The sequence below is a fragment of the Fukomys damarensis genome, unplaced genomic scaffold, assembly GCF_012274545.1.
Source record: "Fukomys damarensis isolate Sample0158 unplaced genomic scaffold, DMR_v1.0_HiC HiC_scaffold_16, whole genome shotgun sequence".
Lineage (NCBI taxonomy): Eukaryota > Metazoa > Chordata > Mammalia > Rodentia > Bathyergidae > Fukomys > Fukomys damarensis.
The window spans coordinates 31728578-31744377 of NW_022900928.1; the positions used below are offsets into that span (position 1 = coordinate 31728578).

At 47.6% G+C, this 15800-nt stretch overlaps 1 protein-coding gene across 1 annotated transcript in view; it reads right to left on the minus strand.

Annotated features, from left to right (window-relative positions):
• Nucleotides 1-11448: 11448 nt before the first annotated feature.
• The window catches only part of Tenm4 (teneurin transmembrane protein 4), a 724757-nt gene continuing 720405 nt past the window's right edge, over nucleotides 11449-15800 (minus strand). Inside the window, exon 33 of the mRNA XM_033763938.1 lies at nucleotides 11449-15244. Within this exon, the coding sequence (XP_033619829.1) occupies nucleotides 14486-15244 (759 nt within the window). The 3' untranslated portion in view covers nucleotides 11449-14485. The remainder of the gene's footprint in view (nucleotides 15245-15800) is intronic.

Below are 15800 nucleotides of genomic sequence, written 5' to 3' on the forward strand. Positions count from 1 at the left end.
CAGTGCCACTCAGCTAAATCCCTGGCCCTGAAGATTGATTTTTGAATACTGAATAAGCCTTGCATTCCTGGGACAGACTTCACTCAGTTGTGGTATATTTATTTTCATATTGCTAGATTCCACTTGCTAATATCTTGTTGAGGATTTTTGTGTGTTAATTAAAGATATTGGTTTGTAGTTTTCTTTTTTGTGCTATCTTTGCTTTGGCATCAGAGTCATGCTGGCCTCATACAATGAGTTGAGAAGTATTCCATACTCTTCTAGGGACTGGTAGAGATTCTGTAGAATAGATATCATCCCTTCATTAAATGTTTGGTAGAATTCATTGGTAAAACCATCTGGGCCCAGAGTGTTTTTGTTCACAAGCTTCATCAAAATTATGAATTCAGTTAAATTACTATATAATAACATTATTCGAAGTATCCATTTCATCTTGGATGAGTTTTATAGTTTGTGGTCTTCAAGGAATAGGTCCATCTCACTGAAGTTATTGAAATTATACATGTAAGTTGTCCATGATATTCTCTCTCTCTCTTTCTCTCTCTCTGGTACCGGGGATCGAACTTGGGCCCTTGCCCTTGCGAGGCAGGTGGCAGAACCACTGAGCCAAATCCCTGGCAATATTCTCTTCTTTTTTTGTTTTGTTTTCTTTTGAGACAGGGTCTCACTATGTAGTTGAGACTGACCTGGAACTCACTATGTAGTCCAGGCTGGTTTCAAGCTCACAGCCTCAGCCTCCTGAGTGTTGGGATTAGAGGTGTATGCCACCACGCCTGACTCTTTTTTTTTTTTTTTGTTACCAGGGAATGAACTCTGGTCCTTGTGCTTACAAGACAGGTGGCGGCACTACTGAGCTAAATCCCTGGCCCTGGCACTATTCTCTTAATTAATACTCTTAATATTCTTTTTTCTTTATATACCAAATATCCTGAATATTTGGAATATTATAAGACTAGTATTATTTACATTTTTGGGAGATTTTCATTTTTCTTTTTTTGTTTTGTTTAAAGCAAACAGTTGACCAGGTTGGGTTCAGACCACAAGTTTTGACCAACTTTCTGTAAACCGTGGTTTCAGTGCCAACCTCTTTGGCTCTGTTCTGCATGTGTGCCAGCCAGGGGCCAGCCTGGGGCCTGGGCCATGGGCTGCTCTTTAGCTGAATTCTCGAAGTTTGTGGTATAATGCTCAGGTCAGCCCTGAACTTGTGATGAGATGTCTAGGAGTGAGTCTAGGCCTTCACAAACAAGTATATGGGTTCACTGTCCTGGGCCCCTCCCTCACTGCCGCTGTCTCCCAGGTATTTTCTGTTTCCCCTTTTTGGCTTTAGAGCCAGCAGTCTGGGACTTTATCTACTGCCCTCTGATATGCACTTCCTGCAGTTACTGTACCTGCATCTGCACCAGCTGGGGAGAGAAGACAGTACGGGCTGTCTCGGATGATTGGTACCATCCTTCTCTGGCCAGATAGAAGCCTCTCCCGCCTTAAAGCTGCATGTTTGTGACCTCTGACACCAAGGCTGCTGCTCTCTGGTTATTTTCCCATTACTTGAGTTCAAAATAGGGCTTTTCCTGGATTTTTAACTGCCTTGAGTCAAGATTGGGGAATGCCAGAGAGGAAAAAAGAAGTACACTTACTGTCAGTTTAGTGGCACACCACGTTCTAGTCTTACTCCCCACTCTGGCCACTATGATTTGCTTTTCAGAGTTCTCGTGGAGTTGGTGAATACATCCCATTTGGGTTCCATAACTAGAATCTGAAAGTTCTTTTTAAAAGAAGCATTCCAGTCAACAAGAGAGGAGTTGACTTCTAAAGTCAGCAGTTTTACAGGGCTTTAATATCAGAAAATCTTATCATCACTAGATGTAGGATTTCCAAACACTGTGCGCCTCTGGATCAGATGCAATAGAAAGCAATATAGGAATTAGTCTTGCTTAAAACAATTCAACATGAATTTAATTAAGCCTTCAGAGTTACAGATCCTCATATAGGAGACGCAGAGGCTTGGGGACAAGTGAGGTGACCCTGAGAAGAACCATCTGCTGAGTCCAGGTTGTGAAACCTTCTGTAGTTTAACGTAGTTTATTTCTTCTCCAAGAAATAAATGCTACTTAAAATTTTTTTCAGATATAGCTAATAAAAGGAGAATAAATAATTGTACTCACGGGATGCTTGAGAAGATTCAATGAGATAATGAATTGTAAAATGCTTAGCATAGTACTTGGCAAGTGGTAAATGAGAATCATCACTACTTCATGTCACTTTTCAGAGTTTCCGTTTCCTCTTCATTTGTAAAACTCAAGAGATGATAGACTCTCTCAGCATTGTTTAAGAACCGAAGGATTCAGCCACCTCAGGGTTCCTCTCTGCATGCCCCTAGCAAGACTGGATCTTCCATAGCTGCACCTTGCACATTTGGCCACTAGATGGCACCTTAGGCCAGTCTATCGGGAGACTTGCAGCCAGGAGGGGCTAGTACTGTTTTTGCTTAAAAAAAAAAAACCTGTGTCCAGCCTCCCCACCCACCAGTTCACATTCTTCTAGTCTTCCTAGGGAGGAGGCATAAAGATGAAGGGGGAGAAATGGCATATACAGCAAAGGTTAACATTTTGCTGGGAATTTGTCATCTGAAGGGTAGAGAAGTAGTCCTCAGAACCCCTTAGACCAGGCCCTGATACTTTCTGGGACTGTCCCTAGATCCCGCTTCTTTCCTCCCAGTGTCCCAGTGCCGCCTGACCCATACTGAATCACCCGCGTATAGGCTGAACCTGGTTTTTCTCTTCCTCACCGGCCTAGGGGCAATTTACATCTCTGCACCCACCCACATGTGGCTAAAGGTGCCCTTCACGGAGTTTGCCCATGAGTATGTAAGTGCGCTAGGATACCCAGTCACATGGCCTTCTCTTCCAGCCGATTCCAGGTCAGGGTTTGCGCCTTTTCTTTTGGCCTCTGGCTCAGGAGGCAGCCTGGGTAATTGTCCATAGCACATTATTTCTCGACCTGGATTGCTTAGGCTCAGTTCTCTCATCTGGTGGTTACATGTCCTTGCACATATATCTCTGTTTCTCCATCTGAAAAATGGAAATACTAAAAGGCCCTCTCCTTTTGTAATTTGGTGAGGACTAGATGAGGAAAGGCATTTAGAAAAGTGCCTAGAAAATGCCTGGCACATAATTGTCATCTAGCACATGTTATCTGCCATCTGAAATTTGCCTTAATCTGAGAAAAAGGTCATACACATGCAAAACCTATCCAAGGACACGCAAAGAGGCCCGTGTGGTTGCCTGTTGCAGGGGACAGCTCTTAAGAAAGACAGATTAGTTTCGCCTTCTGCTTCCCCCCCACTTCTCCTCCTCCTCCTCCTCCACCATTCCCACTACCACTTCACTGTTACTGCTGTTACCATTGTTTCTTTCAAGGTTCTTGAGACAAATCTTCAAGCTACATGAGTCACTGTCCACCTTCTTCCAACCCTGACCTAAGAAGTGGTTTCTGTAGTTGTCCGCATGGGGGGCACAGCACATTAAGAACAGAAGTGGCCCAAGGATCAGAAAACACGGAGGTAGAGGAGGAAGGGTCCTCCTAAAGGTCATTTCTCTCTTTTCCCTGAGCTGTGTGTGTGTGTGTGTGTGTGTGTGTGTGCGTGTGTGTGTTCAGTACTTTTGGAGCATCTTCTCAGTCATTGCTTACTCTTGGGACTGTTATACAGGTCAGAAGAACCTGTTCTTGAGTGAAGGTTGCCTGAACCCTACACAGTGCCAGAGCGGGACCACTTACAGTTTTCGGTGATCTCTCCCAGTTTATCTGCTGTCAGTCTGGAGAGATGGGAAGGCGACCACTAGGTGGTGTTGTCAACATGAACAAATCATTAGCGTGTGAATTGCCTTAGTGTGTGATTGTGTTGGTGGGTAAACTGGAGTGTAGGTCAGCTCTGTCTGGAGAATCAGAATCCCTACTTCCATACACTCCAGCCACCTGGTATGATTTTGGGTGGAAGTGGAAACTGACCTAGGAGGATGTGCAAGAAAACGAGGAGAGTAGGAGTGGCAGTCAAGCCTACGTAGTTGTCCGTCTGGCCTCTGTCCACCTGTGCAGTCCTGACCTTTGGGCCCCTCCTCTGTCTCACCCGTGAGATGCACCAAGTTACCCACAGGATCCCGTGGTGCCTTCACCCCAATGTGCCCTCCACTAGAAATGCCCTCTTTCATTTATTTCTTTCATAACTCTGTCCAGGTGTCACCTTCTCCAGGAAGCAGCCCTGATCCCTTTCCACCAGCAGGGCTGGCCAGGAGCTTCTTTTCGCTCCACTGTTCCTATGTCTCCTCCTTCCACATATCTGCCACTTTTGTGGACTTAGATGGTTGCCATGGAGTGGGAATTTTCTGGTTGGCTTGGTGGGAGGATCTCAGCTGATTCTGTTCAGTCCCAGGCCTGGTTATGTCAAGGCTTTCTAACAGCTCATTCACCCCTTTGGAGAGACTCCCTCAGTTCCTCAGGGCCTCGACAATATCCTAGTATGTGAGAGTTTGTCCACACTGGGTAAGCTCTGCAGACAGGATTGGCTACATAATCGGCACAAACCAATGTAAAATGAAAATACAGGATTCCTTATCCAAAAATTAAGAATTTCAAGATGATGAAAGCAGAGCCTTAAAGTAAAGGCTGGGCCCTTCCAAGCACAGGGTCCTGTGGGAACACCACCCTTGTGCTGCTGGCCTGGAGTTAGAAGTGGAGACAAGTCTCAGATGAACCTGTATCTGTCGACAGGGACTGGAAAGGTGACTGTCCATCCTCTTCACCCTTTTCAGAGGGAGAAGCCCTGCACACCAGGAACCCTTGACATCCAGCTTTAGACATAAATAGCCTAGAACAGGGGTGGGGAACCTATGGCCCACATGCCACAGTGGACTGCTTGTTATTGAAAGCTCTAAAAGGTTCACTATCACTGGCCTAGAACGTGTAGTGAGGTAAACCTGAATTCCAATTCCAATTCCATCAATAGCACAGATCACGAATACACAGGCCATCGGCTCATCTCTGAAATGGGAGGTGCTACACCTACTGTGAACATTAATTACTGTCGGTTCAAAAGAGACTAATGTAGAAAGCATCTCAGTCTAGGGGGCCGGGGATTAGCTCAGTGGTTCTGCTGCCTGCTTCCCAAGCTGAAGGACCCAAGTTCGATCCCTGGTACCAAAAAAGAAAGCACCTGAGTCTATAGCCAGCACCTGCGGTGTCTACTGAGCCCTCCCCACTGAGCCACACTGCTCATCCTCAGAGCGTCTGATTAGGGAAGCAGGGCCAGCACTGTGTTTACTAGTTAGGCAGCACTTGCTCAGTCAAGAGGGTCCTCTGATGACAAGGTCGCTGTGATCTCTTCCCCAGTGCTTTGTGGTTTGTGGCGGCACTGATGGACTTAGGCAAGAAAGGAAGGGGAGAAGTCAGGAGACCCCAGAATTTAGCTTTAAGAGTCACCACAGCGGGCAGATGAATGTCGCCTGTGCCCACTGCCAGGGATGCACTGGTGAGCAAACAGGTGGAATCCTGCCCTCTGTTAACTTAGTGCAGGTGACCATTTCTCCTTTTCTCTTGGCTTCATCCCTTACTAGCCAATGTGCGGTGGACATTTACTAGGTGCCCATCATGAGGCAGGAAAGGAGACTGCAACACCTGCCATAAGACTCCATCAACTTCCCTGGATGGAAATAAATGAAGGCTGTGCTTTCATTGTCACCAGCCAGCACCTGCTGGTCTCTGTAGTCGGGCTGTCCTCAGGCCGATGGAGCGCCCTCTGCACAGAGAGCCGGAAGTGCCTGGCAACTGATCTCCCTGGGGGCAGCCCTTACTTTGACTGAAAGGCGCCCCTGCCAATGGGTTCAACTCACAGGACTGACTTAGATTGTCTCTGTAATTCCCCTTCAGGCCTGAGTCAAAGTTATGCCCTTGGGTCTGTGTTTGTGTTCACATCCTCAATTGGCTCTCTCCTTTCTTGTCCCACACTCTGTTCTGTCCATGTGTTTTTCCTGGGACCACTTCCTAATACATTCAGATGAGTCCTCTTCGCAGGATCTAATGTAGGGGAACTCCCCAACCCAAGACCGAAAGAGAAGAAAAAGGGTGGTAGCCATCTGTGCTTGGTTTTTCTGTTACTGTAAACAGATGCAACATGTCAGGAGAAAGTTGTTATGAATAAAGTACTGCTTTGTAAATTAATTACTTTTGTAATAAGTTAGGGCACGCTTAAAATTGTCCCAGTAATACCATCACTCTCCCTCACTTGCGCTCTGATATGCTTACTAAGTGAGGAAACAGAAGAGACATTGCGACTTGCTGGGGTTTGCATGAAACTGCCACAGCAAATACTGAGGTACCCAGGGCGTGTGTTCTGCTGTGTGAAAAAATTGAGACATTGGGAATATTTTGGTTTCATGCCTTTTTGGTCTGGGTTCACAGGAGTGGGGCTTGGAGGGTCAGGCTCCTCAGGCTCACGTGAACAGAATGTCTTCATCTCACCGGGAAGCTTTCCCTTCCTGTCCAACTCCTCCTCACTAAAGCCGCCTCTTCTGGAAATTTTCTTAGATTCTTTCCTCTAGTTGCTTTGCTCTCCTTCCCTGGCCCTGTGGAAAACTGGCTTTTGACGGAGCTACTTTCTTAGCACTTGGACACTCCTTTCCCCCATACCCCCCACCCCCTGCCCAGTGTTTGAGTTTCTAGTTCAAATCTCAGGCTCATCAGCTCGAGCACATTAGACGTAGCAGCTGGGAGCTGGGTCTGCTGTCAGTCATGGCTGTGGCCAGAGATGAGCTTAAGTCACTGAGGACTTGGTTCTTCCTGAAACCAGACCTATACCAGTCACATGTGGACACCCTGCCCAGCTCCCACGCCAAGTTGGGAGCCTTGCCTTCCCCACCCCTACAGCCCCTGAGCCTGGACCTCCCCTTGGGCTCTGGCCCTGCCCCTGGGACCATCTAGTTCATACCCTTTCATAGTAGTGCAGGAGCCCCTGGAAACCTTGCTCTGTGTTTACTATAACACTGGCAGCTCCCTATCCCTACTGAGCTCAAGCTTCTGGTGTCTCCTGACTCCAGAGACTGCACTTTTGGCCTCTTCTCCTTGACTTCTGGGTTCTAGCAAGTCTGGGTGCTGATGCTTCTGGGGTGGTGATATGGAGTATATTTCTTGTTGGCTATCATAGAATCTGCCTTGAGCCTTTAGATTCTGAATGGTGATGTTTGTAAGCAAAGGACCTTTACATCTTCTAAGGCTGCTTGGGGTATATAAGATACAGAGGAAGTGCTCATGAAATGGTTACTGGTTAATGACAGCTTTTCATCAGCCTGGTTTGGGTTTATTCCCGAAATTGTTCCTTCTCCTTCCGTCCACCCACTCAGTTATATGACACACACATGCAAGAATGACTCCGCCTCTCCCACCCTAGTCTCAGATTCTTACCCTGCATAAGAAGGGTGTGGATGTCCGTCGGAGGGAATTTCAAAGCTTCTTCTGGGTCTTAGTCCAGTAGTAAATGCTCCTCCTATGTCTGGTAGTCCTGTGAGTGGGCACTGTTTGAAGGTTCTACAGATGCTGTCAGCTACTAACTTCCCAGTGAGCAGATTACAGGGCAGATAGGAAAATAATTCAGCTCTTCCCTGTGGGTGCGAAGACTGTGTCTTCCTTTGAGAATGAATATTTGTCCTTGTGAGATATGTGGCTCCACAAATGTTTTGGATTTTTCAAAGACTGAAGGGTATATTCACAACTCCTACTGCCCATGAGGCCTTGGAAGGGCACGTGTCTGTGGGTGGGGGCCAGAGCCCACCTGGCAGTTATTCCAGGCTGCTTAATTCAGACCTGAGAAGTATACGGGAAATGCAGGAAGCCGTCATGGGTGGGTGGGTCCTTGGTTAGGGATGGATTTTTCTCTCCATGGCTTCCAGGGGATGAGGAAAACTTGAATGCCAGACAGCTTTGATGTTGGAGATAAGGAGAGTCAGGTCAGTCAGGGCTGAGCTGGGAAGTAGAAGCCTTTGGTCCCTCTTACTTCTTGCAGGGCTTGCTGCAGCTGCAGCAGTTTTGCCCTGAGGGGTGTGGAGCAGCCAGTTCAGGGACAGGCAAAACAGTGAGGCCTCTGCTTAGCAGAAAACCCCTCTTTCTCAAATACATCACATCAGAGGGGGTGGCTGACTAAAGGGAAGGCTGACCTTAGGCAGTGTGCACCTGTTTTGAGCTCCAGAGATCTGCAGATTTGCCATAGCCTCTGTGGGCCACAGGAACTCACGCCCCAAGGCAGTTCAATCTTGAAAAGAACAGGCAGATGCCTAGTGAGTGCCTTTGGAAGGGAAGGAGCCAGGAGGGCTTCAGAAGTTTATTTCAGCTGGGCTTGAAGAAGAGCTTGTGTGAAGGCCTGCTTGCCTGCAGGTGTGAACATCTGGGGCCCGCCTGTCCTGGGCTATGCTCCCATGCAGCTAGACTGTGGTGTGTGTAGGGAAGAAAAAGAGATGCGGAGTGGGCCTCTTGTAGCTGATTCTAGTGGAAGTGCAGATTTTGTTGGCTAAGAGCATCCAAAGTACCACTAAGCTGCTTATTCTGTAAACAGCACAAAGGGTAATGCGTTTAGTGATTCTCAAAGCAGTATCACCTGGGGACTTGTTGGAACTGCTAATTCTAGGGCATGCCATAGGAATACTGACTCACATCCTGCATGCTTTAGTAAGCCCTCAAGGTGGTTCTGATGCAGGCCAAAGTTTGAGAACCACTGGTGTGGTGGACAAATACTAGACTTTGGAGGGCAGGCAAGATGAGGGAAGTGCGAGACAGAAAACTTACCCTGCGTGACAGTCCACAGAATCGGAGCATGAGAACTTTCCTTACCCCTTCCTTTACTGGAATTCAGCTGTAACCAGAAGGGGTCTCTACCACTGCATCCTCTTGTGGGTGGATGACTCCAGGCTTAGAATGGTGAGGATCATAGGGTAAGCTCTGGAGCCAAGTCTGCACCCAAGTGGCCTAACTCCAAAAGCTGGGTTTTCCTGACACTGCCAGTACCTCATGGCCCCACTGTAGTGCTGTGTGTTGTAGCCTTCACCTGAGCAGGTGCAGGAAGGGGCCTACAGCTGGAGGCTCCTTTCCCAAGGTGCAGAGCTGAGACCAGTGGGCGAGATGAGGTGTTTGCAGAAGGGTTGCAATTCCCATCAGGGAGCTTATCTTACACATGTACTTTTCTAAATGACCTACTGCTGCCCTTGATTTCTAGGGCTGATAGGTTAAATGTGAGGTTAATGAGAAAAGCAGGGTGAAAAATTGCCTGTATGCTGTGATTATAGTGACCTTAGATTAAAAAAAAAAATAAAAACAAAGGGAAAAACTCTCAGTGCTAAAGTTTTCTTCCTTTTCCCCAAGCTGTTGTGTGATTATGATAAATATGCATTTATTTTATTTATTTTTGTACTGGGAATCAAACTCAGGGCCTTGCACTTGCCAGGCAGGTGCTGTGCCATTGAGCTACATCCCTGGCCCTGCATATATGTTTTAAAATGCAGCGCCCCCTCGTGGAAAGCAGTGGCACTATAGACAGGGCAGTGCCTTTGGGTCCAGTGCTGGCCCACTCGGCAGGACAACTTCGGCTTTCTGCCCCCTTGGAGTCTGTCCCTGAGGGCAGCAGCCAGGGCCGGATGTACAGCACCAGCTGATGTCAGATACTTGCTGTTCATTTGGTCTGTTGGCAAGGAGAAGCCTGCAGGTCTTTGTGACCTTCGAGAAGTCCCTTTCCATGATGGCTGTGACCTGGAGGACTTACAAGAGGCTTTGGGGCCTAGGACTGAGTCCAGTTCATCCTGATAACAACCACTATCTCCCAAAAAAGGCCACCAAACACATTTAAACACAAAATATTCTTTTATTTGTCAACGAAAGCTACACGGGATCACTTCTGGTTTTGTTTTTATGCTTTTTTTTCCTAGAAGGTATCTACATCTGCATTTATTTACAGCCTTGTTGGTATGTACACAGTCAAGAATACAGTGTTAGAAACAAAAATGTTGAGAAAAAAACTTCTCAAAATTAGTTCCAGACTTCAGGAAAACTATTTGCACACGGTAAGGCCAGAGTCTCCAGGGCTGGTCATCCAGAGGCAGCGAGGCACAGTCCTTTGCCAGAGCTGCAGGTTCAGAAGTCCTCAGAACAACAGGCAGGTTTAGAAAAGGGAGATTCTGGTGGGTGAATCCGGGGCTGCTGGGGCACTGCCAGACACCTGCTGATCAGCTTCTGCTAGGAAAGCTGAGCCTGTGCGGGAATCAGTCCTCCCTCGGCAGTTTTCCCTCAGAATAAATCACATTTTCTTGGGGACCAGGAGGTCACCGGGTTTCATGCCTTTGGCATTTCAAAGGGGAAAGGAAACGTGACAGAGGCCCCCACCCAGAGCGCCCTGACTCTGATCTTTCACATCCGGAAGGAAACCTCAGAACGCACCATAACCGGGGCAGTCAAGGTTCCAAGCTGGTTTTTGAGAATGTAAAGGTTGGAGAGGATAAAGTTTCGGTCACCTGAGCAATGAGTCTTTAAAATGAGTTTGGGAAGGTCAAATAAAAGGGCCTTGAACTACAAACAAGTGCATGACCCTAGCTGGGAACAATGTTCCTTAAATGGAAGGCTTTTAGTCCCGACGAGGGAAGGGGGAAGCTGGGTTCTTTCTGGGAACCCTCAGAAGCAGAGTTCTCTGACCAGGACTAGATGCCACCTCCTTGGCTTATTGGCTGCTGTGAGGAATGCAGAACAGACTGCACTTTGTGTGTCAGGTGGTCAAACCCTGCTGAGGGCCAGCAAGCTCCTTCCTCCTGGGCACCAAGCTCAGCATCCCTTCTGTCACTAGAGGGCCACTGCAGACACAAAGCTGCAGATGGTCAAACTATGTCCTAAGATTTCACATTGAAAACCCTGTCTTTGCAGAATGGAAATCGCTGCTGTCTATAAAGGTGAGACTTAAAAGTCACAGCTGAAAAGGCCTTTTCTTCTTCTTTTGAAAATTCTGACTCCTTGTTCTGTGTCTACAAAGCACTGCCCAGTTTACTCACCTCCCTTGCCTCTTCCTCATCCTCTGCTTCCAACCCGACCCTAGCCTGATTATCTGGAAGCACAACTCCTGGCCATTCTTAGCCTCCAATCATTTTCCTAGGGATTGTTTCAAAACTTCCAGCCCTAAGTAGAAGTCAGGCACTGGTGTGGACCTCGGTTCCGTCTCAGCTGGCAATTCTGAAGCAAGTGTCAGAGGCTGTCAAAGGTTGGTATTCCACGGAGTCCCTCCCCTCCCTCCTGTTGTCACCATCCTGCCCTGCCTTCCAACAATGTCTGTCTGGAGGTTGGGTAAAAGGAAATCTTATTACATAAAAGACAAAGTTAGGTCCTAGCCCTTGGGAATTTGAGGCCAGACTGGGCTAAAGAGCAAGACCTTGTCTCAAAAAAAAAAAAAAAAGGGACAAAGTCGGGGAATTAATAACATCTTAGTGGCAGAGAGGCTGACTGGGAGTTGAGGAGGAGGGGAGAAGGCAGGAGCTATTCTAAAATAAACCTCCTTCTAGGGTCAGAAGCCAACTTCCTACAGAATCACAAACCTGGGCAGTGCAGGAGGTCTGACCACTTCACTAGTTGGAAAGATTTTGATTGATTAGTGCCAAAAGGGCAGGTGCCATCAAGGATGGGAGTTAATGCTTGGAGCACACTAAGTAGGCACAGAGAACTCTGGTGTATACCTTCAGACTCATCCTTGCCATGGGATTGGGACTGCTAGTCTCAGCAGGGGGACAGATTGAGAGGGAAAGTCCTGAGTCACCTGCCAGGCTGAATGGGAACCAGCTCCAAAAAGCCAAGGCCAGAGCCTCTGGTCCAAATGATAGCACAGTGTAAAATGAAGATACATGGTACTGCCCACCCCATAGTTCCTCTCTAAAGCTTGGGGTTGCAGAAGCTGGGCATTCAGCCCAGGAAAAAGAAAATATAGGATTGCTCCTTTAAATAAAGGAACACCTAATTCTCTGTGCTTTTGATCCTTAAAATTAGTCCACTGTATTCTTTTGGAGAGGGGGTAGCAGGGGAGGACAAAGGAGCTGGGGAGGTATAGGGGGATGGTTCTCTTGAACCATATGTTGTCTCTGACCTCCAAGTAGATGTCCCCAGCAGGTCTTGACTGATGTTAGGCAGCCAAGAGGGGGACTGATCAATTAGGCCAACAGGTAGGAAACTTTGCCCAAGGACCTTCATAGCAAGAGTACGTTTTGAGAGGCATAAATTTCTTTTGTATTAAAAAAAAAAACTAACTTGTGTTCTTCAGGCCAAACTGATTTCCAATCCATCCAAAAAAGCAGCACATGACATGTGCAGTGGGCCTGAGGAGCATTGAATCTGACTCGGCAGAGCTCTGGATCCAGAGGCAATGGGCAACCAGCGGACAAACAGGCCACAGCACACTGTTGAGGCAGTGTGACTTTTTTTGGAAACAGGAAGAGCACTTAGCGAAACACATCCTCTAATCCCAGTGGGATGATGTAAGGCAAGATCTCCCCTCCCCGAGAAGCTCTGAATACCTCCTGCTGCCCGGCAGAACCCGGACTACATGTTGCTCCGATTCTCATGCAGTAAGAGACCTTCTTGGTTTCATTAACTTGTGTCACATTCTGAAGACTCTGTGAGTAAGGCTATAAAGGTGCCATGAGCTTATCAGTCCAACAAGGTTTCCACGGGGAATAGCTCAGACTCAGAATTCATTTTCCACACTTAATGTAAATGTAACCCATAAAGTCCCATTTTCTAAGAAGCCCAGCTCAAATGGAAGCATTTGGCTTCCCCTCCTGTCTCTCAGAGCCTCCTGTGAGTGGTAATGAGAACGGTAATTAAGCAGATGAAACAGGAATGAAATCCTTGAACAAGGAGCTTTCAGCTCATGCTGCTACCCTCCTCTGCCCTCCTTGCTTCCCTGGTCTCCTGGCTGCTGCCTCCTCCTGGGAAGCCTCCAGCCATGGGTTGTACCTGCTCCTGAGAGGCCATCAGCCTTTTCCTGATGATGCAGACATGGGTCTTCACAAGAACAATGCTAGCCTGGCCTTCCAGATCCATGGTATTGGCTTCAGGACTGGCCCCTGATAGAAGTGGAGTTGTACACCACTGAAAGGCCACACCAAAGTAGCTCCTTTCTCTTAAAAAAAAAACCCCAAAAAACCCCAAAATACACAACCCTGGTTGGGCTTCTCTAGAGGGAAAACTGTTTCTAGAGGAAGTTCACAGAAGGGGTTTCCCGAAGGCCTAGGTTGCTGTAGCATAACTCTGGGATGAGCCTGCACAGGGGAGGCAGAGGCAACTTCAGGAGCTGGTTAGAAAGATGCTTGGTTCATGCCTTTGCTTACTCATCTCTTTGGCTGACTTTTAAATTTTGTATCTTTCCAGGATCAAAGGCCACCAAGCACCTCTCGCCATACTTCTGTCTCAGTGGCTGCAGCTGAGCAGTGGACGAAAGGTACCCAAAGTCATGGGGAGGGGGAATCCTTCCCTTCCTTGGACTTGCTGCCATGTGGAGGGCTCGCTGTGCAGTGCTGGTTCTCACATCTGGCTTTGGGAGAGAGGAAGAGATGAGTAAGGGACATCATGGAGGATCAACCAATCAAAGACATCCTGGGTGCTTTCACCTTTTGGAGAGGGTGGGGCTCGTAGCTCCAGGATGTTATATCACCAGACTGAGGAAAGGATCTGGGAACAGTTCCTTCAGCCCAGTATGGGGGTGGCACCGACAACTACATGAGATTTGCAAAAGGGAGAAGGGGTTTCATTTAGCATCAAAATATAAAGCTTGGACACGAGTTTGGGGCAGTTTGGAAAGGCGCTGAGTGACATGGTGAAATTCTCCAGAGCAAGATGAAGCCATCTGTGGTCCTCCAGAGGCACAAAGCACAGTGAGTAAGCACCCACCACTTGTCTGTGGGAGCCTAGCCAAAGCTCCTGAGGTTCTACAGGCCCATCACTCTCGGCACCCCTTGCTCTTGCCTGACCCCAGTCAAAGAAGAAAGGGTTGCACATGAGACAAGCACAGACACTCACGTCTCACATCGCACTGGGTACCCAGTGACAGTGAGGACACATCCCAGGAGATGTACATCCCAAAGAGAAGAGAAATGGACCCAAATAACAGGGAAAATTCCTTAAGGAGAAAGGGAACAAAAGACAGTAAAGTTTTCATTGTGATCACACTACAGAAAAAAATACCTTCTGTTCTTTGCAAAAAATGTGTGAAGGCCAAATTTGTGTTTTTCTTTTCTTAAAAAAAAAAGAATGTTGCATGATTAACAATGCAACTAGTATCTTTTTGTTTTCTGCACTTGTTAAAAAAGCTTTTTTTTGTTTGTTTGTTTTTTTGTTTTGTTTTGTTTTTAAAGTACAACACAGTCAGGTGTGCGGCCACAAAAGAGTAGCTGTCTTTGGCAAGAAGTCCAGGCCATAGCCCTCTCTGTCACCTTCGGCCCATCTCGCTCTGTCTCATGAAGTGGATGTTGTTGGCACTGTCTGATAGTTCTGGGTACTGCTCGACGGAGATCACGAAGAAGCCATCATAGCCTTGCACCCGCCCTGTGTTCAGTACCTGCTGCTTCTCTCCCTCTGTCCAAGCCCGCAGGCCCTCCTCCCCTTCCTGCAGTCTCTGCTGCTCTCGGACCCACGCCTGGCGCACGGCTCTCTGCCGGGCCAACTCCAGCACCCTCGCCTTCTCCTCGTCCAGCGTCGTACCATAGCGGGTGTTCAAGCACAGTGCCCCATACTGGAGCTGGATGTCAGTGTAGCGTCTAGTCCTGCCATTGAGCATGGTGTTGATCTGGGACACTGTCACGTTGACCCCATTCTCCAGGGTTCGCTGCCCCCCACTGAGGCCCAAGATGGCCAGGTCACCCTCTGAAGACCCTGGTTTCACAAAGTAGTGGGTGTCCATCCCATTGATGGTGAAGTGCAGGTTCTCTAAGTAGTGAGCATTGTTCAGGATGGCAGCAACCCTTCGCCCATCCTCATTGGCCATGCTGATGATATCCGTGGTCACTCGACCATCCTTCAAGGCAAACTTGACCCCTTTGCCAAAGACTGAGCCGCTAGATGCAAACTTCCTCGTCTCTGGGGCCTGCTGGCAGCTGGTGACTGTGGAGCCATAGAGCTGGTCAAAGCGTTCTAAGGTGACGAAAGCCTTGAGCTGTTTCTGCACTTCACATTGTACTCCAAGGATGGACTGATGGAAGAGGACAGTGAGAGAGAGAGTATGTAAGACAAAAGGAAAAAATTCTTAAGAACATAGAGAACCAGTTTAAGTAACTAAGTCAAATCTGTTCATAGGGTTAACTGGTAGCATTGATCTGTATTGCTCGCTACCAGCACATCCAGCCACCCATCCACCCATTCACCTACCCTTCATTTCAGACTGTCTAGAGAGCTTCTACTCTGGGCTAGTCCTTTTCTGAGCACTGGAGATGTAGAACTGAATCAGACAGCATCTCTGCTCCTCATTTATGGTGAAAGACATAGCACAGTGATAACTGAAATCAAAATGTGACAACTGGTGGTCCAAGGTAAGACTGGTGCTATGGCTTGATCTTCAAGCTATACACTCACCATTCATTGTCTCATTTGAGCCTCACAATAATTTCATATGGTAATTACTATTATTCTGCTTTTATTTCTAAGGCTCAAAGAAGTTATAACTGGCTCATAGTAATACACTAATGCCAAGTCAGCCTTCAAAGCCAGACCTGTCTGATCCCAAGGCTCAGTTTTAAGGGTTGCTGCAG